General features: G+C 34.5%; 1 protein-coding gene across 1 annotated transcript; it reads left to right on the top strand.

Moving 5' to 3' along the window:
- The first annotated feature begins 408 nt into the window (after positions 1-408).
- On the top strand, positions 409-24,161 carry LOC106108001 (UPF0676 protein C1494.01-like). The gene is made up of 6 exons (XM_013289058.1): positions 409-1,184; positions 17,563-17,684; positions 18,129-18,263; positions 20,428-20,581; positions 22,465-22,676; positions 23,360-24,161. The coding sequence occupies exons 1-6, from the start codon at positions 1,115-1,117 to the stop codon at positions 23,699-23,701; spliced, it is 1,035 nt and encodes a 344-aa protein (XP_013144512.1). The 5' UTR covers positions 409-1,114; the 3' UTR covers positions 23,702-24,161.
- Positions 24,162-24,490: the final 329 nt, after the last annotated feature.

Below are 24,490 nucleotides of genomic sequence, written 5' to 3'. Positions count from 1 at the left end.
TTATTTGTTATTGAATTAAGAAAGACTCAACATTTACCACAGTGCAGTGGTTTACTATAATTCTAACAGAAAGAAGGCCAAAGTTGTAGGTAAGTTGTAACATTTTTATAAAAGCAATCGAAATGATTAATGTATTCTTGTATTCCTAAACTACGGAGAGCAACCTTGTGTTAGGATTAACGGTACTGCGGTCAATACACCTCGATAGTATTGCAAATAATTGACAAAATTGTACTTTTGTAGTTTCTGCTTAATAATGGCATATATAAAACGTGATTTAAAATACACTTATATTATTTTTCATGTTTTTAAACATACAAAAAAAAGACAGAGACGCTTGTGTGAAGTGAGCCGCGTGTCAGGGTGGCGGGGAGTGGAGGCAGCGACCAACGGCAGCAGGCGGCGACCGCGTGACGTGAGTCAGTCTGCAGACAGGGCAAACGAACGCGACACTGCGCCAGTGTTCCTCCAGACGGCGAGTTGTTCGCATGTTTCCACGTTAACACGCTTTCTCCATTAGTGCATTCGAGGCAGAACAGTGTCGACACAACCGAATGGTTGCGAAAGTTTGCGCGATGATATATAAGTGAGAGCCAGCATCGGACGTCAGGGTAACGCTCATCGCACACGGTGAGCCAGTTTATTCAACTAAAGACATTCGAAACTCGCCAGCTGTGAGGGACGGGGGGCGCCAGACGCCGTCGGGTCGTACACGCGGGACCAGCCATTCCTAACACATACTTACTTTGAGAGAGAAACGGAAAGCAATTTTTAATGTGTCAAGTCAGTATAGCATATTGCTGCTACGTCAGATCGCAGAACGCCTCGAGCAAGAACTACAAGGTTATGCAAATGAGTTCTGAACGCTTCTATACCAGGGGTAATCTAAAGACCATTCACAACTTTAATAAACTTTAACAATTGCGTTCATAGTACGGTGTTTAGTGCTTATCTGTATCGTTTTCCTGTCTTTCTATTATCGTTCGGTGTCGCGATCGCTAATTGCTAATTACTTGGAGCCGAGTGATAAGAAGTTTGAGTGAGTGATTGCGGAGCACGGAGCACCAGTGCAGCGAGTGCAGCTCTCGAGCCACAGCCACAGCAGACGCGGACGATGGCGGCCACGCAGGAGGAGACCTTGCTATCGCGCTGCGAAGTCCCCATCATCGACCTCGCACATATTGGTAAATATTACAATAAACTATTTCATTATTTCTGTTTCCAAAGCTACACGAAATATAGAGTTCTTTAAACCTAACGGTCGATCCTAATTCTACGGTTCAAAAGCTTTATAAGTAAGCACAAAGGAGCGGAAAGTCGTTTACCTGCGCGCATCCCCAATTATAGGTGGTTGAGCGAACCCGACAGGCAACCGACAGCTGTACAGCGGACATTATTTAATGCACAATTTCGTATCTCATTTTGATTCCAACAGAGTTCAGAAACCGACAAATCACTTCATATATCAAAGACCAAGACACATGAATCTTACGTAAATAAAGCAACAATTTTAAATGTACTTTATTATTTACCTTAAGTCTAGACACGTACAAGTAGGTAGTAATCAAGTCTGAAAGATGCAATGATGACGAATCTTACCGTCAGTATTTTCTTAGATGAGTAAAACCCTACATAGCATTGTTTATGATTAGACGTATGTAGTAAGACGAAGTTTAGTCACAAAAAAAAACAAGTTATTTAACATCTACCTAGTAGTTTTTATATTACAATTTCTTGAATAAGGATTGCCGTTTTACATGAGCCACGATAAAGCAAAGGCCAAACACCTGTTCTCTCGGTTCTTACCCATGGAAACAGATAATTTAAATAATATATCAGGCTGATTACAAAAACGCGCACTAAACTAGTACTCGTATATAGACCTACTATAGGTCCTTGTATTTTCTTTCTATTTTTCCTTAATCCTACGAGTATTTAGGGGAACAATACATATAAAGTATTTTCAATACATTTTATCTACTGATTAAAAAATCACGTGAACATATCTTTCGATAAAATAAAAAACAAAAATCCACAAACCATCGATCAAAGAGATTATATATTGATAAATATTGATACAAGCACCTTTGTTAAGTTATTTTAAAAACAAACGCATTGAATTACAATGTTAACGTTTTTTTACTGCCATTATGAAATCTTCACTAATATACTCACTAAGTTACCATTAAGCCACTCTGATGGCCAGTTTCCGAAATACGTTCAACCATTCATTAGTGGTTCGATGAATACTTGAAATGCGATTCCGAACTACGTAACTTGAATTTTATTCCTTTGAAATTTAGTTTAACCAAGTAGTAAAAGAAGAATCACTAGATAATGATAAAATAAATGGAAACTTCAGCAACTCAGCATAAGTGAATCAGTTTATACCAGTAATTAACACGTGGAGGAGAAATAAATGGATTTTAATAGTGAGGGCAATGGCCGACCGATCCTTCGTAACTCCCGGTTTCAGAACGCATTACACTTTCGAGTTAATCTCATTTTTATTAAAATCTTGATTCTATAAAATACGCAAGGTGTCATTTACCTCTTTATATAGTAACTTTTAACAACTTACAAAACACGCTCGTAAACGTATGTTTGTCCCATCAATCAATGTGAATTTTAACATGAAAATTGTAAATCAATCCAAGCTTAAAACCACAAACCTCACGGTCGCTAGTTGCGAATCATTTGGATTTCCCAATATCTGTCTTTGTTATATTCTTAGTAGATAACAAAGGTTTGTTTTTGTACGTATTAGTATATTTACTACTAAAGATTTTTACATTAAAGCTTTATTTCCATGACATTAATATTATTCTAGCAAATCTGTTATCGGAACGATAATGGTAAGATTACATATTTCTCCAATACAATAAAATCTTGCTTCTTCTAGTATTATAAATGCGAAAGTTTAGATGGATAGATGTTAGAGTTTCTAGCCCAAACCGCTGAACGTATCTTAATAAAATTCAGTATAGATGTAGAATTTAGTCTGGAAAAACACGTAGGCTACTTTTGTTTTTTTTTTTTAATTCCACGCGGACGGAGTCGCGGGCGGAAGCTAATATTCTATATGTACTTCTTAAAAATCGAATGTTCACATCACACTAATGTTCGGAAAATCTTCCGAAACGTAAGTTCTGTTGTGGATATACTCAATAGATATTGCAAATGCAACAGTTCATTGGAACGACATAAAGCGTATGCATAAAATATGGGTCAATATACCGATGACAGGTCCATGACTGTTAATTAACGCTGCGCAGAACACACTGTAAAAGATAAACTATAACTGACTGTCTGTTAAAAGGGAACTAACATACAGTAATTTCATTTACCGATATTTTTACGTCACCTAATTTTTAGAGAAAATAATGCCGAATTCCAATAAATTGAAAACGCCCCCTTCATATTCATATCTAAAAACGTTCGTAAATAAAGTTAGAAACCAATAAAATGATTATGAATTCTCAAAAGGTTACTGTATTTATACTTGCCAGAATTTTCGTTTAAAATGAACGATAATTAATTTAAAATATGAATAATATTTTACCGGAAACCGATGTCTGACTGGTTTTGTTACGCCACATACGAACGTGTACAACTGGTAAACGACTGTAATTACTTGAATATATTACGTGACGTCATTGTGCAAATCATCGTCATTTTGTAATTTACGTTGATTTCTCAATAGTGATTACCAATGACATTGTAGGCGGGAAAATAATTAAGTTTATTATGCAACTACCAAAGTAAACTGCAACATAAATCAGTAGCTTAGTCTTAAAACTTGATGGTCCGTATTTTAGACAAAGAAGATAATCGTAACCACATAAATCTACTTCGATAGTCAGTTTAGCGATGCCTAGAATTGGCGCGCTTATCCTTAATCCTTCTAAATGACATTGACAGTCATAGGGACGTGCATAACATTGATTTAATGTTGCGCCGCTATGCCAGCACGGTACCGATTTCTTCTTAATAGTACTTAATTCTTATCGACTAATTAAAAACATCACCAAATTAGATCTTAGTATCCCTGTAGAAATGAGATAAGAAGAATATGTGCGAATCAGATATCAAGTAAATTCAAAAACAGTGACTAATTTCTATGTTTATTCCAAACACGTTAAAGACAGGTTATAAATACGACTGCTGTAACATAATCGCTGTGAACACAATTTAGCTGTAAACGTGTCGCACTAAAACGTTCTAATTAACCGTGACAGATATATTTATAGGAACGTAGTCGTCACTACGAAAAAATGTTACGTCTCCGTTCCGTCACGATACAGAAACCGTAATGTTCCGTTGCTTCCGCGAAAATTACAAGTTTGTTTTTCATTTTATCTCTTTATGTCGTACTCAAATGTCCACGAAATCGGTTAGTCGGCCATCCGCGTTTAGGCTTACATGTTTTGCCGAAATGAGGAAGAACTTTTGCCAGTCGTGTTGAATCATTACGTATCATCATTTACACTTTTTGACACACTTTCTGTGCTGACAATTTTACATAAACACGAAGTTGAGAGACCGCAGACGATGTTGTCACAAACCAAGCTATCGCTATATTTTTTACCAATAATTTTAAGACTTGCCATTTTGAATGATGGAAATGCAAAGCGGGATAAGAAATAGGCGATGGTGACATGACATATATAAGTTACTCTGTAAAAAAAATGAAATAACGGATGCAATAACAATAAAAATAATATATGTTCTATATCACTCTCTACTTCATTGTAATTAATTGACTGTTGATTAAAAAAGGAATCAATAAATCAATGCAAACAATACCGATTGTAGTGCGTAGTGCGTAGATTTAAATGCGTTGAGGCGCGCAAACGATCACGAAAACAGTATATTTGACATTTAAAAAAATACCACGTACTCTTTAATCATTATGGCGTAGATACACAATTAAATTCTAGTAAAAACATTTTAGTTTCATTTAGTAATCTCCTGATTTGAAATAATGTATTAAAAATATTTCGTTAATTCTGTTGTTTTCATCTCGTTACGATTTTCCGATAAAACGGTATCGTGGTTTGTAACCCCATTACTTTAAATCATAGCCCTCTTATAACAAGTGGTAAAAACAAAAGAAGTTTGACTAACGTTCAGTTTTACCTTCATTGCATGATGTTTGTTACCTGCGTGGTAAATACATCCTCGCACGCGAATGGATTCAACAGTATATTTACGTTGGTTTGCTATTCAACTTGGACTTGGTAATTACACGATGATTGTATTCTAGGAAAACATCGCATGTTATCAAAAATGCTGGAATTCCGAACTTCCCGCGTGTTTGACGTCATTATTACTTTAGTCACTTTCAGTGCAGTTTAATGCTACTCATTTTGAACGAAGAGTTTTTCAAATCATTGCATAGCATAGCATACGTTACACCTGAATAACAAGATTAGTTACTTAGATTGTCATTTCGAAATTCATCAGTTCAGAAACGAACACAAAACACCAAACAAATCTGTATTTACACAATATTGTTTTGCAAATGCAGCGTTCTTTAATAGTATTCGTACTAACCTACAAAATAAACACATCCATATAGGATATCTGATAATACTTTTTGTCACAGCAGCTCAATTGGTGGTGGTAATTGTCCTCAGCTGTCCGTCCTACTGGCGTTGCGGTCCATTGTGTTTCGCAACAATCAAATGCCTCGCCATCTGTGTAAACCAAATTTGCGACGATTGTTCGCATTCTCTTGTACGTCAAACGCACCATATAAAGGACACCAAACTTGCTTAAGTATATTTGTAAATCGTATACGTTGACAGCAGTGTTTGTACATACCATTTTTATAATTTACCATTTTAAAATAAATATACTTAAATGACAATGGTTGGGATAAACAACCATCGACCTTGTAGTCTGAAGAACTTTTAAAGAACGACTTAAAAAGAGGTGGTTAATATTAAAAAAAATCTTCTAGTAAGAAACACAGCGTTTATGACCACGATGTCATATGCTGCGTGAATTTGGTCTTCCCGTCCAATATTCAACTCACTACTATGAGAAAGTTTGACTTTCCGATTATCGAATACAGATTGCCTTGATTATTACTTAATACGTTGACATTAAAGAACGTGACGTCACATATTCATCAAATATTTCAAATACACTTGCTAGTCTTATAACTGTTGGACATTGATCAGCATTTATCGATGCGTCCAGCATTTGTGCTGACACGTCACGTGTACAATTTTGTTAAATGCAACATTGCTTCAATATAAAATGTCTTGTAATGACATCACGTGCTAGTTATTGTCTACTTCGCATTAGTAAAGTCACGTTTTTAAATACCCCAAATACAAAGACTAAAAAACTCGCATACCCGCGTTTTAATAATCCCAGCGGCATTTTTAAATCAAATAGGTAAATGGTCCTTCGAGCATAAACTTACCTTAAAACTCGTGTATTTTGTATGTTCTGGGGCGTCGATAGATTAGTTTGCTCCCCTTATCTATATAAAAAGGCTTAGCGAAGAATGTTGGTAGCTCAGTAAATATGTAAGGTGATCGGATCGAGCGGGCTTTCCCGTGATTATGGTTTATAGCATTTAATTCGATTATGTATTCTGCAAGTAATCGTTATTCGCTTATTATTGATTAGTTTCTTCATTGTATCAAGTAGTACTCTAGTTTTATCAAATAAGAACAAAGCGGTATGTGAAGTCATATTATAAAGGTATTTAGATTGCAGAGAATTGGAAAATCGGGGGATTTTCCAATTTTTCTTTTCAATAATAATTCTTCAAACAAGTAGGGGAACTTGTTTCAAATTTCTACGCAATACTTTTCTAATGGCCATAGATAAAACAAAAAGTTCGTAAGTCTTAGTAACAATTAGTCTTAAAAGTATAATTAATTTAGCTCCTTAACTTCGCTAAATAATTCTTGAAAAGGCTTATAAGTTGCTTTTCTTCTGAAACATGGTTTTAGAGTAAATTGTACATAATTTAGCAAACAATGATTAACATAGTTTTGTTATCATACAATAGCCTTATTATTAGGGCTGTCAAATCCGAGAAACGCAGAACTTGGTAACTCTTGAAAGATATAAAAACACGATCGTTACGTAAACTTTCATTTGTTTCATATAGATCATTGTTGCCCAACTTGTAAACTGAATATTACTCTATGGTAAACCGAATTATTTGGTTGAAACCCGAAGAGGCATCCCTACTTATTACTAAGAAGCCGTGTAAATTTATCCAATTCATTAGAAGATCATGATACGTAATTCAAAGAATTGGAACGAGAGAAGACTTATGGGTATTTTCCTGTCTACATATGTGATTTATCTTTACTATATTCTGAAGTACTTAAGCGACGAACGTTATAAAAATTTCACAATAGATTTAAACAAAAACACACATAATATTGTCTGAAAATATGTTTTAAAATTTGTACATGATGTTTAAGAAAACCAATTGAATATCTATTGTTTGAACACGGTCTGTCCTCGGCGGTATTTTCAAATACGACTAAGGGTCCTTCAAGAAGCGAGCCTACAATATCCTTAAACACCGGCAACGCATCTGTTCCTCTGGTGTTGCGGATGTCCATGGGCGTCGTTGACCACCTTTGTGTTCTCGCCGCTCGTTTACCCCCTTCTCTTATAAACACATTTTATTAAAAAATCTACCAACTTACGTCAAAGTAATTTAACCCAATGTTAAACAATGACTTTGCTAAGCCTTACTTCGTTGAATCTCTTTATCCTTCACTTTATACATACTAAAGTCTTTGACAACAGCTTCGCACTAAGACAAGGAAAAGAGGTACTCTTGATAATTAAATTCAAATATAATTCAATGTTGAATAAACACGATTTTGTGAAAAATATTGCAAAAATTCCTTCTCACACATGTACACTTGAAACTAGCAACATTATCTTCACAGCAAGGCTATGATACTGTGTAATATTATATTGGTGTTGAAACTGACAACACTGGTTTGTGTTCCCGCTTACACGTAAGATGCGTAGTACAACGCACTTTTCTTGGTACTTAGGAAGCGGTGCGTGATCCGCGGACAAACGAGTTAGGTGTCCGTTACAACTACCGCTCAGCATCTAGTACAAATATCACATAGGTACCGACTATTAAGATTATCGCTAGATATATATTTACGCATCAGTACGAATAGAAAGCTTTGTCCCTCTTTTAAAGGAAATTGCGAGAATGGATGAAAATTTAATACCTAACTTTATCTAAGTTAATGTGGAATAAAAATAAAATTATGGTCGAATTTCGACGGATAAGTAAAACTAATTATGTATAACAAATACGAACTTAACCTCACTCCTCAAAACTTCAATTCATTCTTGAACACCCTTTAAGCAGTTTAGACTATATGAAACATAACAAAAATATGACCCTTCTGTGTCAGAAGGGCAAAAAGTTAATTTAAGAATTGCGTTTTACACCAAATAAAAATAACTAATGGATTTTCCAATGTTCAATACGTGCTATAAAAAATTAAACCTTGACTTTATATGGCAAATCGGACTAAGAAAATTTAATTTTATTTCGCGGCTATAATAAGACGAAAATACCGAATAAATCGATTTATTTTTTTCTTTATAACGTCAATAAGTACCTATGTATAATCCACAGATAATAAAAAATATAATACTTTACTAGAAATAAATAATGCCTGTTCTGAAAAAAAATGCTGTTCGACTTAACTTATAAAACGCGTAAAAGATGACGTCGATTATTGTTTTTTTTATTAAGTAATTTTTGTTTCGTTAAAACAAAATGTATACGAAAAATAAACGGCGACAAAAAAATCTTGGTTAAGTGGATTTTGTTTATCTTATTGATAAAGACTATCGTATTAACGATAACAATCAAAATAATGATATTGCGATTATTATATTTAACGTTCCTAAAACCCAAATTCTACTTTTAACAAAAAAACAAAACACTTTGTAAAACATGGCTGCAAATTCGAAATACAATTTTAAGTACTAAATTAATTATCTATTATTTTGAGTTATGAAAGCCTTAACGTTATCTAGATAACAATATCTACTACAAATAATATTAAATTGTACTTTGCTTTCGTGGAAGTATGTCAGAATATTTTGAATCATGTCATAGATAAAACAAATAAATGGAATACAAATCATACTTCTTACTAATGTTATAAATGCGAAAGTTTAGATGGATGGATGTTAGAGTTTGTAGCCTAAACGGCTGAAAGGATTTCGATGAAATTTGGTAGAGACTCAGAGGCTACTCACTTTTGTTGTTTTTCAAAACCATGCGAACTGAGTCGCGGGCGAAAGCTAGTAAATTATAAAACTGCAGGCATATTAAAAGGAATAAAAAGATTTTTGTTTAATGTCAAGGGTAAACTTATCTTCAAATGACATTGGCTTTTTTTATTTGTAATGGACACGTTTGTTTCTAAGCGACAACAAAATACAGTAGATATCCTTTTTCTTACGTAGAACGTTTATCTTTTGTAAAAATAGTTTTATTATCTTTTTTACGATAAGGCATACGAGCAAATGCTTCTTATTGTACAGGAAATACACGTGTGAGGAATGTAATGAGCTATATTTTTATAAACATTGTATTAGAAAATAGTATGTAATTATTTAAAAGTAGAAAAAAATCAAAATATGAAGTTGAACAATAGTGTCAGAAAACTTGTGTGGAAAAACATATTACTATCTCTATAATTTCCTAAAAGAATGACAGAGATGAACGTATTGTAGTCGATAGCCGTCAGCTATGTTCTTGTAATTTCCCGCGAAGATTTGATCACGTGTACATTTTCCTTATTCTGTTACATGCGTTGTATCACTTAAGGAAGGTTTCGCACATAACATCGAATCAATGCTATACTCTAGCTTATATCATTAGTAGTCTAATAGCTTAAGGTCGTTGTGGTCGGCGATCATACTAATATTATAAATGCGAAAGTTTAGATGGATGGGATGGACGGTTTGTTGTGAGTTTGTAGCCTAAATGACAGGGCGGATGTTGTTTTGGCGGATATTTGGTATAGATGTAGATGAAAGTCTGGAAGAACACATAGGTTATTTACTTTGATTTTTAATTCTACGCAGACGGAGTCGCAGGCTAAAGCTAGTGTTCTATACAATTGTATGTTATGCATGTTTTATGATTAAATGTAAAATCCCAAGTGAATAATTCGCAAACAGGAAAAATGTAAACAAGTTACGCAACAAACCTTCTGTTTTTTATTTTGCTAAAACATTTTTTAAATCATAATAAGTATTTAAATTATACAACAATTTCTTTAGTAGTAATACATAGGAACATTAAGATATCAAAAAAGTTGATTATGAACATCGAGATATTCGTTAATTTTAACTTATTTCAATTAATTTCATCCACATTTACAAGAAGAGGTTAACAAACCGTTAGTCAGATTTTTTCGTCGTAGCGTCACATCGTTTATTACCATCGAGAAAATGCACCCAAGGCAAAAATGCATTCTATTCATATTTAGACACATTAACTGCTATTATCCACAGGATTTTTCGAAATATGTAAAATTCTGACGTCATAGAATACATTGTAATGGTATACATTGTACGTGTAAAGACAATAGATTTTGCACAATACAACTCAATACGTTTTTGTTTTTTTCTTCAGCAAGAGCACACGTTGTACGTCCGCACGTGTTCGCAACGCTATCGTAAAATCGGTGCAAACTAAATATTTACAAACGGCTCTACTAACAACCTCGTTATCGATTGCTGGAGCGAACTGCAATACATTATGTTCTATTTGATGGATAATACATAAAATATAAGTGGATCTCTTAATATTTACCGCTACTTTTATGAGTGTGTTAGCCTTTTTGTAGAAAACGTATCTATGACATCGGATGGGATCTATGAATTCTTTAAGCGCGATTAAACGGAATTTGAATAAAACGTAAGCAGCCGATTTTACGCGATGACATTAAATGCTGGCGTAGTCACGGATCAAAAATGCAATATGATTTGGTGTAAAACAACGGTCGGTGAGCTCGCTGGTAACGTGGTGACAGCTTACAATGAATTATTTCCAACCGTCACCCTGCTTTGTACCCATATGGGAATAGATGAGAATAAAAAGATTCATCCGTCCCACCTTTTGCAACGAGGGGACGTTTGGAACTTTTATTTAATTCTTAACGGTTCCATCTTTTACCTTATTGGTGATTATGGGCCTTAAAGGTGGGACGGATGAGACTTTTCATTCACACGTGGGACAGAGCGAGAGCAACGGTTGGGAATAATCCCTTAGATTTTGGTTTGATAAAAGAAAAAACGTAAAACTACGCCCAGATTCTTTAAAGCCATGGGACTGTGTACTTCTTCGATTCCTGCAAGAAATGATGATGCCTATATCGTGGGAACAAATTTAGATTAAACATGTTTGAAAGAATTCCATACCAAAACGCAGCGACAATCTGATACTGGTTTAACTTTGTCATTTTAAATGCAATATGATTCAACAGAGAAAATTCAGTTACGACGATTGGAATTTACAAACTTGTTTATGTTTCAGATCAAGCATTCCAAATTGAATATCTTTGTTTTTTAAGAAAAAATCCTATTAATAGCCGGTTTCCCAGCTACATTTAACCATTCGTTAGCGTTCTTGCTTCAATAACATCATGAATTTTGCGAACTACGTAACTTAAGTTTTACTCAGTTTAAAACTTAAGTCAACCTTATACTAATGATTCACTTGGTAATAATAAAAAAATGGAAACTTCAGAAACCGAATATAGGAGATATAGATTTTTTTAACAAAGCTTCAAACATCAATCTGCATTTTACCACGAAATATTGATCCCGTATTTCAAAACAGGAATATTGATAGAGAAGGGAGTGATGACAGAGATGACGTATGATAGAGTTAGGTGAAAGATAAAGACGTTGCGCCGACCCTACGGGAGTAGGATAAGGAGGAGATGATTTCAAAACAATCGAAGTACAATAAGACTATTCTATGTTCTAAATTTAAATAAAAATAGTTATAAATCGAAGCTAAAACGGTATTATAACTGTAAATCCTTGGCGAATACTTTCCGTGTTACCTATTGGCCTACTTCACCATCTTTGTGTTTGCCTTACTTTAAAACCGTTTAGCGATTTCGCACTGAATCATACAACGCTTTGAGCAAAAGTATTTAAGAAATGAGAACATAAACTGTAAACATATCTAGCACACGCTTCGATTTTTTTAAAGGATTTTAGCACAACATTAAATAAAACCTTGTGATCCGCCCCAGCTTAGCTTGTGTGGCAAAAAAAAACATTCGTCTCTTATCTCTCTACCATATTTAAACTATAAAATATAGCCAATGTTAATCATCATTCATTTTTGAAATCGATTCATAAGATTCAGATCCTAGTCACATAGAATAACACAACGCGCGTATCCTTATGTTCTTCTGAAATATTATTCAATAAAAAAAAAACTTATACAGTGTCTATGTCGTGACTCCTACGACCTAGCCAATAGGTTATGACTTCATCCGCAATATACCACAAACAAAAAAATAATACAAAATAAAATATTATTGCTAACATTATTGTGGTTTATTTATTCTTTTGTGTTTTTTAAATATTGTAACCAAAGTTACATAGATTCACACTATAATAAAAACGAATAGAAGATATATTCCATTCAAATAAATTCATTCAAACATCTATAGATCTGGTCATACAGGTTAAAAACTTTTGTGTCTATCACCAGAGCAATATCATTGAATGTTTTTGTTATGGCAACCTCTTTTAATGCAAACAAATAAAATGCCAACAAAAAAATCATACAATTGTTATTACGTCATGTCTGTTTTTGATGTATAAAAGTTAATTAAGGTTACAGTGAGTCGCTTCCGTAACAATCTTATAACGAGCTTAGCATGAAAAATGTAATTGTTTGCAATCACCCGAGACCGATTCGGCGAACGTATTCTAATTTAAACTGTTACATAACTATTTAATTGCATAACTGCATTATTCGATACTGGTGTAAGGTTGCTAATACTTGCGCACAATGCATTATTAAATGCTATTGTACTTACAATAGTTTCAAATCTTGCGTTAGATGGCAACACGTTCACTGACCTGGCAAGTTCTCTTTCATATTAAAGTAGCTGTTCCCGTGCGACTTCATCCACGTGAAATTATGTAAATTTTATTTTATTGTTTACATTTGTCAAATTATCAATAGCAAATGTCAAAATGACATGACATGACAAACCTTAGCAATCTTGCTTTCTTGATGTTGGCAGCGACTTATGGTCTCTTTCCCACATTAGGGTTTTTATCCAAAATATTTACCCCCTAAGTTTAATGGCGTGAAAATATATAGCCTTAAGCGTGACGTAAGTGTAGACTCTTTATTAAAATAATAATTATTAAAAAATATGCTGTAATTGCTGACATCTTAGGCAACAAAGAAGTGTGTGTTTAAGCTTTATTATAATAGTATAGAAGTATAGATATACATTATTCGCATAGATAGTTTTAACACTTAACGACAAACATAAATACCATTCTCAATTCTTGAATTACATACGTCCAATGTAATTATATGATACCATTTAAAATAATCATGTGTCACAAGAATGACCTTCAAAATTAAAAAAGGGCGCTCTAAATATGGCAATAAATACCAAAGATAAGAAGTAACCTCGTGCCTATTTTTATTTGATATATTTTTAACGAATACAATGCGTACGTTACAATCAGCAGCGGAATCACGTTATCATTGACAAAACTAACCTCTCTTTGCGGAAAAATGACATGAGGATTATGTTAAAAGCCAAGGTTACACTATTTGTCTCTTTCCACTATCTTTACTGCTGTACAAAATCGTACTGTTTTACAAAAATAATGAAAGGGATAACAACGTATTCTTACGTTCTTACGGAACTCATCGTAAAAGTTACAACAAGCGTGGTTTCTATGTTGAAATATTTCTTCCAATAATACAATTGTTTATAATTAGAGAACGATATTTTAGTTTTCAGTGAATACGTTATCGGTTTACAGCGAACTGAACGTTTGTTGTAAACGTGACATGTTTAAATATTGTAGGTTATGTTTGCTAACATTTGATTTCGTTGTGGTGAATTTTACGTTATAGTCACACACATATGTGATTGAAACACTATAGTACAAATTCAAAAGCATTTACTAAAACTTGTAAGAAATAAAAAAAATAGATTTTAGACCCATAATTATTTAGACGAGAAACGTGTTAGGAACAATGAACGTTTATCCTTGGCCTATGACCTACGCTGGATGATTAGCCAAGTACAAAGCACATCCGTATAACCAGATGTTGACTAATTGGTGATGCGCTGTCTTCGCAGTGCATAAATGTAAAGTAATCCATCGGTATTAACTGCCACACTCAGAGTTCTAATCTTAATCATTCTTTAAGGATTAATTCAACACATAAATGCACTATTAACTTTTAGCGAACAATTCTCCGTATTCTGCAGTATTTTTTTATTATTTCTTTAACGCAGTAGCGTGTCTCGCTAAATTCCAATACAATTGCTGTTTCGAAGTTTGAATATGTTACTTTAAAGTTATTTCTTGAAACTGTTTAGTACTCGATACACGAGTTAAATGCAATGTACCGAGCGATCGCCCTAAATCCAATTATAGGAATAAAATTGAGAACGCATGGTGGAGCGTATCGCCGACCTACATTCTCATGTTTTAAATCAAACAGTTGGTATAGTATGTACCTTATAAACATCTAAAAAAATTGTTGCTATTTGCTACCATTATTTTTATGTGATTTACCGAACAAGTTAAAACTATAGGTACAGCATTTGTCTGTTCTTCATATTTTTGTCTTCTTTTTTACATTATATGTCTCAACATCGGAAAATAAAGAGATAACAGCATATTTAAATTGCGCAAATAAAATTTTAATTCATCATTTGGTGCGATGGCGGGCCAAAAGGCACCCCTAATGATGTTTCCGCTGTTGAGTGGCAGGTCTTTCTAGACCCACCAACTATAGGATAGATTATTGCTATAATTTTATGGAAACATAATGTATACACCTGGGATAATCGTTTCGCACTAATGAGAGGGACATAGTTTTCTTCTGCCGCACCAGCTTAAGTACCGCGTCAGGTCGATATCGGCCTGTTGCGCAGTGAGCGTGTTAATACATTACATGAGTTGTATAAATACAATATCCAATGTAAACATAATTGCAATCATAGCGCTATGCGGTACTATGCTGTTGGAATATTTATTTCTTGGAACAAAAAATGTACTTGTCCAATTCCTTATTAGGTTATGGCGCCAATGCTATTGCGTCTATGAATGTTGTAATGTAAAATTACCATTATCTCCTGTACTTGGATTTAAAAGGTGATGCTTTGTTTATACAACGCACGCATTAGTTTGCTAAAAATGATTGAGACATTTGCTATAGTTTTAATATATTTTGCTCCGACGCACGAATAGAATTCAAATTAGCGTTATTAATGCGAATTATGTCCTTAACGAACGAGATTTCATAAATAAACATTTTAAATTATCAGACGTTTTTAGCGATTCTTCTATTTAACAAGCTGCTCTGTGACGTCAGCAACAAGAAACTACAAGGCAACAACTGGTTCTTTGTTATCGACTCGACAATTTCGAGTTTCTATTTGCTTTCGAAACTAAATACTTATTTTTATTATTTAAATTTACAATACATATTCAAAGATCAGTGTACGTACTGTGTAAGTCGTTTGTCTTTTGTACTGAAAAAGATGTTAATATATCGTTTTTTCCTGTAACTAAACATACTCATTGTCATAGATAACATGGATATGGTTTCTTGTAGCGTATCACTCAACAATTAGACGTACATTACTAAACCAAATAAATGAAGTAAACTGCATTCACGTATTTTTCATAAATTTTGCCTCGTGTCCGTTTCGCTTTCGCGGCTGTACGCTACAGGCCTTTAACCTCATGAAACCGATACGTACAAAAGTGAGCGGCAACATTATTGTTCAATGTACTTTCGACATAACGATATCATGAAAGTTATTCTGAAAACATCTAAAAAAAGTTGCATAATAAAAAATAATAGAAAGTTTAAATCCTACATTCGGAGTGTGTTTCTTTTCAGGCAGTTTGAAAGTAGCGCCAGTGGTGGAGAAATTAAGAAGCAAAAGGTTAGCGTGGTATGAACATGTTATGCGATGAGACGATGGGGACATAAACCAGAAAGTGTTTAGAATGAATGTGGATGGCTACAAAGGAAGAGGAAGACCGAAGAAAGTATGGATGGATTGTGTGAAAGAGGATATGCTTAAGAAAGGAGTTTATTCAGATATGACGGCTGATAGAGATGTATGAAAGAGCAGCACATACTGTGCCGACCCCCCATAAGGGATAAGGGCAAGTTGATGACGATGGAGTGTGTTTCTTTTTTCAGAGGTTCATACAACTTTGATTGTGACATTTAGTGATTTAAGATTCAGATCATTACTTCTGTATAGACCTTATAGCAAGGGTATTAACCCTTCGAAGCAAAAATAACCGTCTATTTCTGTTCCAAAGTGGTATGTGCAGTCGTTACAGCGTTTTGATTTAAACGCGTAGTAAAATGCAAAACGGATTTATAAAATCAATTCAAACCTTGATTTCGATCAAAAAAAATTAAAAATGACTTGATAAATAATGAATCTATTTTTAACCAAAAATAATACGTTAAGTGTTTTATGGAAATCCTTCAACAACTAAGCAAATATGCATATCGAACTGAACATTCGCCTTGGTAGTGGTTGCGAGGCGTTGCAAAAAAACAACAATTTTGAAATGACTTGCGGGTACCGGCAGCGAAATACATGTCACAGAACCGTGTCACGGTCAGACCTTCAGCTAACGATTAACGTACATACATACATATGTAAGTAATACATATTTTATTCATCTACTTGTACTGTTTGTACTTGGAGATCTAAACGCATAGACTGCACTCGAATAACGTCTTTATCAATTGTGCTTAAAGGATAAATTCATTTGAAATAAGCAAAGGAATGTTTACTCCTAAAGCGTATGAAAGCTGCTATAACGTTATGTAGGAAACGGGGAATTATTATCATTTACTCCGAATTTTATGTAGTAATGGATTCTACTATTACTTAAACTCTGCTCTTCTAATAATTTTTATAAAAAAAAATAATTTCTTCTCTGGGATTTTGTTCAGGGTTTGGAATTACCACTGTCAAGATTTAAATTAGTATGTATATGAGTCATGGTCACGCTCATCTTAATTTGCGGTAAACAAAGCCTGAATAAATATATATATATACTAATGTATAAATAGGAAAGACTTGTATTTTTGTATGTATTAAAATAACTCTAAAACTACTGGATTTCAAAAACTCTCACCATTAAAAAGCTATATAATCAGCGAATAACACAGGCTTTTTTTTACTTTTTTTGGATTCCGCGTGAACGTAGCCGCGAGCAACAGTTAGTTTTAATAGAAATATGTATTGTTCACAGTTGCGGGTACCGATGGATGCCCCATGAAGTCTGTGGTACGTCGCATCGGCCAGCAACTGTTCGCGGCGCTCAGCGGCAAAGGCCTCGCCATGCTCGTCAACCATGGTATCGCTGATGAAAAGGTGGGTTACAAATCTTACTAATGCTATTAATGCAAAAGTTTAGATGGATTGATGTTTGATAGAGTAACCTAAACTGCTGAATGGATCTTGATGAAATATGGCTTAAGTATAGAGGACACTTTTGATTCTTTTTTTAATTCCACGCGGACGAAATTGCAGGTGAACGGTAATCTGTACTAATATTATAAAGAGGAAAGATTTGTATTTTAATATGTATTGAGATAAAACAAAAACTACTAGATCTATTTTAAAAATTCTTTCACCATTAAAAAGCTATGTTATCAGTAACATAGGCTATGTTTTTTATTATTATTTTCATCTTATGAGGACGAAATACAACAGCTAGTACTTAATATTCTACTATGCTTTAGCAGTAAATTTGTGAAACACTTTTTTCCGAGAGAAGGAAAGGGATGAAGTTAATTCTTGATCCGTAAATTACAGTTGAAGGCCGTGTACGCTGATTTGGACAACCTGTGCGCGCTGCCCGAGGGCTGCAGGGCTCAGTACCTGTGCAACCCTGTCAGCAACCATGGTTATTTGAGACCCGGGATGGAGCAGTTCGACACCACTAAGCAGGTAACAAAGGAAAGACGTAGAGAGAATTTCAATTTGTTTTAAAGTTATTACCGTCACTTTAAAAGTGTTAGAGCCTGTCCTACCAAATTATTAAATGTTTGATAACAATCCAACATGTAAAATATGTGATGGAAATATCGGATTTTGTTCCCTTATCTGACAGTGACGTCATTTTTAAGCTATCTGAGCCTCTATCTGCCAGTGGTGGGACAGGCCCTAAAAGTATAAAGTTAATACTTAGTAGTACAATCAACAAATCCGACTAACAAAGAAAAATAAATTAGACTCATTTATGGCAATTTCATTACTTTCAAAACTTTACGAGGATGTATAATATTTACCATTTTAACTGAAAGTAAAAACTGTAAATTGAGATATTAAAAAAAAGAAATACGGCCATCTAGGATTATATTACGGCTGTCTAATTTAACTGACAATTAGATATCCTATATTGTTTAGATATCCTGTATATACAAACATAGATTAGAACTGGATACAAGTTTCAGCACTTGTTCTAGATAACTGATCAGAGAACGTTGTAGCATTTCACAAACTGGTCTGTAGGCATATCTTGTTTCACTGATACCGCGTTGACACCCTACGGAACCAGTCCCGATAGCTTACCCAGATTGCAACTACTCGATTTACTATCTACTAAACTCATTAAGCAAATAAACTACACTAATAAAGAGGAAAGATTTGATTGTTTGCGTTGTAGGCTTTGAAAGTACTGAATCAATTTCAATGTTTCGCTATTATATAGTTACATTATTAAGGGCCTGTCCCACCACTGGCTGATAGAGGTTCAGATAGCTGAAAAATGACGTCACTGTCAGAAATGTAACAAATGCCGATGTTTCCATCACATATTGTACAATTTGGTGGGACAGGACCTTAATTATAATTTTCATTAACAGAAAGGGTATGGATATTACAGAAAAGATATGAGACGTACATCTATATAATCCATCCGAATCTTGGATAAATTGTTAGTGACTTGTGAAATGTAGTAGTTCATATAGTTTGCATTTAAAAAATAATAAAACGACTACAGAATGTTAACTTAAAGATTTGATTTTATTTTTTATACTCATAATTTTGATAAGATTTCGTGGTTTAATAAATATCTATTTTGTATTACATCTAAAATTTTGTTTGATACATCATTCTTTAACCTGGCGTTAGTATATTTGTATAAGTTAAGTGTAGTTACAATGGAAGTATATGAAAATAATAGAATATTGAATAATAATAATTACATTGCATCGGTATAACGACATTATAATACAATATCGATATAAAATACAATACTATTAATATGTGACATTGTTAAGCAACTTAAATGTTATTACGAAGTGCATCAATATGCACTTCATTGTAACAACTATTTAAAATGTTTCTTTTCAAATACAGAAGATCTGGATTATTCCCAACCATCACCCCGCTCTGTCCCCAAGTGAGAATAATTTCATCCGTCCCACCTTTGAGACTCACCATCACCAATAAGGTAAAAGATGGAACCGTTATGAAATAAAATAAGTTCCAACCGTCCCTTCGTCGCAAAAGGTGGGAGGGATGAAACTTTTTATTCTTATCTACCTCGACATGGGGACAGAGCAGGGTGACGGTTGGGAATAACCCGAAGATCAGCCAATTGTACATCTTAATTTCTACTTATTTTAGACGTCGTTCTGAATTTGATCTGGTCAGAATTATTTGTATCTTACTATCTTAGCCGCAAAACCATACTTGAAAGTATCTGTAGTCGACAATACTAGATTGTTTTATACGGTCTACCTAGTATGTTAGTTGAAGAGACTTCAATAAATGAGTTCAGAGCAGATTGTAAACATTTTTTTAGTGATTAAAATTTGATTTTCCATGTAGATGTGGTAGATTGGCTACAAGTCTAGACATGAATAAGAATTCGTAGTCCTAAATATCTTCTTACTAATGTTATAAATACGAGAGTTTAGATGCATGGATGTTAGTTAGAGTTTGAGTTTGTAGGCTAAACCAAACTGATCTGGATGAAATTTGGCATAGATGTAGAGCATAGTCAGGGAGAACACGCGGGCTCTTTTTTATATAAGAATCGATCGGAGTCGCGGTCGAAGGCAAGTATTGTTATATATGCGTAATTTGTATATATGTTTGTTTACAGGAATTGCGTCACTCGTACAACATAACATCGCTGTCCGCGGCGGCGTTCCCCGCGCAGGAGGACGTGCCTCAGTTCCCGCAGCACGCGGTGCCGCTCGCACACGACCTCACCAACCTGTCCCGTGTGCTGCTGCAAGCGCTAGCTTACGCATTCGGTAAATCATTTTATAATTAACATATTTATTTTAAATTTGCCCGCGACTCCGTCCGCGTTGCATTAAAAAACCAAGTATCCTTTGTGTTCTTCCAGACTATCCTCTACATCTATGGTAAATTTCATTGAGATTCGTTCAGCAGTTTAGTCTACATACTCTAACAAACATCCATCCATCTACACTTTCATATTTAAAATATTACTATGATCTAAAAACGTGACTAATAGTTAATCAAGTACATCAGAGATTTCGTACGTAATCTAACGATTGTTTGGAAAGGTTTTTTTTTTAACGAGTGGCATCGTCATACAGGGAAATCCCCGTTTAAAGTGAATACTTGGAACATTTAGGGCCTGTCCCACCAAATTTAAATTGTCTGATAACAACCCAACGTGTACAATGTCATGGAATTATCGGATTATGTTCCTTTATCTGACAGTGACGTGATTTTTAAGCTATCTGCTATATTAGCCAGTGGTGGGACAGGCCCTAAATGTTTTAAAATTTTTTGGAAACAATTGTGATAATTTTATTCGGTCATCTATTACTAATATTATAAAGAGGAAAGATTTGTATTTTTGTATTTATTGAAAATAACTCAGAAAGTTCGGGACCGATTTTAAAATTCTTTCACTGTTATATTGGTTATTAATCTGTGAGTAACGTAGGCTGTCTTTTAAATTCAGGACGAAATCGCGAGGAACAGCTAGTTGTAAATAAGTTTATTTAAATTAATTTGTACAATAAAAAATATATTTAATTGTGGTCAACATGATTAATGTACATACATCGACATCGATTATAAGAAAATACGAGAGATTTGTCATCTTATATTTATTTGTTTTCAACACATAATTAAGTGTAAATAAGAACAAAACATTTACATGACTCATTGCCTCCTTATTATTCAGCTTTCAACGCTTTGAAATCGCTATATCTCAATTATTTTGTGATTCATTCTCATAATTCAGGTATATTTCCATTCACTTTTTTTTACTTTAAACCTCTTCCAACAATATTATCATAATTAATGGTAAATTTGGCTTATTTAAAACAATAATATAGGTGGAACGATTTGTTAATTTATGTTTATCATACTTCATACTAATATTATAAATGCTTAAGTTTGGATAGATGGATGGATGTTTGTTAGAGTTTGTAATCTAAACGGCTGAAGGGATCTCGATGAAATTTGACACAGATGTAGAGGATAGTCTGGAAGAACACAAAGGCTACACGCATTTGTTTTCTTTTATTCCGCGCGGACGGAGTCGCGGGCGAAAGCTAGTATCTTTATAGTACAGACAAAAATGGTGAATATAATAGTAAGCCGTTTTTAGATTGAAAACCCTTGAAATAAGGCAAATATTTCATAGTTACAAAAGAGATTTATTACTTTCGTCATACGACTCAATAAAAATGTTTAATTAGATGAGACAAAGTCGAAGTAATTACAGTTTACGCTATCACTGTTTGTTAAATATGTGCACACTGTATTTTATCTTTGTAAAAGTACGGAATGCCATTGACTAAACTGTCGCACAACTGTACTCGCTGTGATTCTATCTATACAAGTAGTATTATAAAAAAGGAAAGATTTTTATTTTTGCGCATTCAAATAACTTAAAAACTACTAGGTTGATTTCAAAAATTCTTTTACCATTAAAATGCTACATTATCGCTGAGTAATATAGGCTACATTTTTTACAATTTTTATTTCACATGGACGATGTCAGTAGTGAAGGTTACTTACTCAATTTTTTGTCGTACAACTAAACAGTTGAATGGTGAAATGGCGAAAAAATCGACAATAGCACAACAGTTGGGCGTTATTTCAGTCTAAGTTGTGCGTCTCTTAGTTGTTTAATATTGAGGTTATGTAGGGTTGCCACCGGCGACACTACTGGGTTGCCATGCTGGCATGCTGCGCAGCGAGGGCGGGAACGCGTCCAGTATGCGGCTGTTGTACTACCCGCCCGTGCCGCCGGAGGACGACGCACGTCACGAGCATCACGCTACGTACACGCGCTGCGGGGCGCACGCCGACTGCTGCACCTTCACGCTGCTCGCACAGGACTCGGAGGGCGGTCTTGAGGTACGGAGACTTTGGAACTATGTACTATACGCAAACACACGCAATAACTTACACTTGTATGTACACCATGGGTCTTCTTTGGGTATGGGTAGCTACTCCTCCCCCAGACTATTTAAGATTGTATAGATACAAAAACTACTTCGAATGAGACTGTAAAAAGTATCTTATCTCTCATTTCATCTAGAACTAGCCTGGCAATGTCTATATGTATGTGCCTACATTCTATGTACCCGTAAGCAATAGCGAACGTAATAGTCTCCTTATACCAATGGTCAGCACACTTTAGGCAAAGAGCCAAATATCAACATTATAACATTTTTTTTATAAAATGAGAGCTAAATCTGGTTTCGCGAACTTTTATTATATTTTATTAGTTTGATAACTAGTTTACTAATCATACTTACATTAGTATGATTAGCAATCATACTTATAAATGCGAAAGGTTCAAAGGTTCAAAGTTCAAAGGTTTTAGTTTAAATAAAACTAAATATCGTACTTAATGAATATTTACTTATAAAAATGTATTTTTAATTCCTTGGTTTGACTAAGTCGGAGCTTCAATTAAGGATCCAAAGAGCCATATGTGGCTCTGAAGCCGCATTTAGCCGACCACTGCCGACACTCAAAATATAAGCTCAAAACTCACAAAACTCCCAAAACAGTGAAACTTCCCGATGTTTCAGGTGAAACTGAACGGTAGTGAGAAATGGCAAGCGGTGGGTCACCTGCCGGGCGCCATCCTCGTACAGACTGGGGAGCTACTCGCCTCCTGGACCACCAACCTGTTGCCCGCGCTGCTGCACCGCGTTGTCGTGCCCTCAGGAGCCTACGCGCGCGCCCGTGGACGTCACTGCGTCGCCTTCTTCTGCCACCCTGACAGCGAAGCCACTTTACCCAAGTTCCCTCCCCTGCCCATCGCTCCCACCCCTCCCCCGCCCGTCTTCACCCCCCACCTCACCCTGCACCACCGTCTGCTGAACGCCGCACATCATCTGCAGAAGCGCTTCAGGGAGACGTACGCGTGACTAGCACGGGAGCACGGCAAGGAGTACCATCACCCCGCCCTCGCCCGCAGACATACCACACACTGACTGGATCTACATACTTTCAAACTGACTGTTTTTTTTAATAAACATAACCTATTCACACCTTAGATAAGACATAATACAAATCCATTCTGATTAATTTATCTTTTTTTTATCTTTTATGTACATGTGAATAGTTTTCTTTTGAAAAAGATGAAATCGGAACTTCAATTTTGTAATAAAAAAAATTTTTTAGGCAAAATCCATGACTTTTTTTATAAAAACTGTCAGTTTTAAAGTATCTAGGTGTAAACGGCATTTATGAAAAGACGTTATAAATGACATCAATTAAAAAGATAAAATTAGGTAATTTGGTAACTAAATATGTAGGAAATATGATGAAATATGTCAATTGATCAATTCATAATTAAAAAATCACATATCTGGGTTAAGGTCAAATATGAGGTCAACACTTACAAACCAAATCTCAATAAAATGATTAAAACTGGCCACTGCATTATAAAAAATACATTCACAATTATACATTTCAGACAATTAATGCAAATATCAAATAATTTTAAAAAGTATATGTGTATTACAAATATATTTAAAATCATATTTTTCCATTAAAAAAAGCAAAATCTTAAATACCATGTTAATAACTTACCCACAAAGTTAAACAGTTAACCACAGAGTATATACAGAGAATTTAAACTTGAATCTAGATTTTTTTTTACTTTCAGTAGGAAAATTATACAATTTTAAGACTGCTTTATATTACATGTTTTA

The sequence above is a fragment of the Papilio polytes genome, unplaced genomic scaffold (assembly GCF_000836215.1).
Source record: "Papilio polytes unplaced genomic scaffold, Ppol_1.0 DF821845.1, whole genome shotgun sequence".
Lineage (NCBI taxonomy): Eukaryota > Metazoa > Arthropoda > Insecta > Lepidoptera > Papilionidae > Papilio > Papilio polytes.
Note: the sequence above shows the minus strand (reverse complement) of the source record. Positions and strands in the feature narration are given on the sequence as shown.

What these genes read in the sequence shown, in the direction of transcription:
- LOC106108001 (XM_013289058.1), top strand. Translation starts at nt 1,115, where the DNA reads ATGGCGGCCACGCAGGAGGAGACCTTGCTATCGCGCTGCGAAGTCCCC. An exon ending in CATCGACCTCGCACATATTG is followed by an intron (nt 1,185 to 17,562) that starts GTAAATATTACA and finishes TATTGTTCACAG; the next exon opens with TTGCGGGTACCGATGGATGC. An exon ending in ACTCGGAGGGCGGTCTTGAG is followed by an intron (nt 22,677 to 23,359) that starts GTACGGAGACTT and finishes CCGATGTTTCAG; the next exon opens with GTGAAACTGAACGGTAGTGA.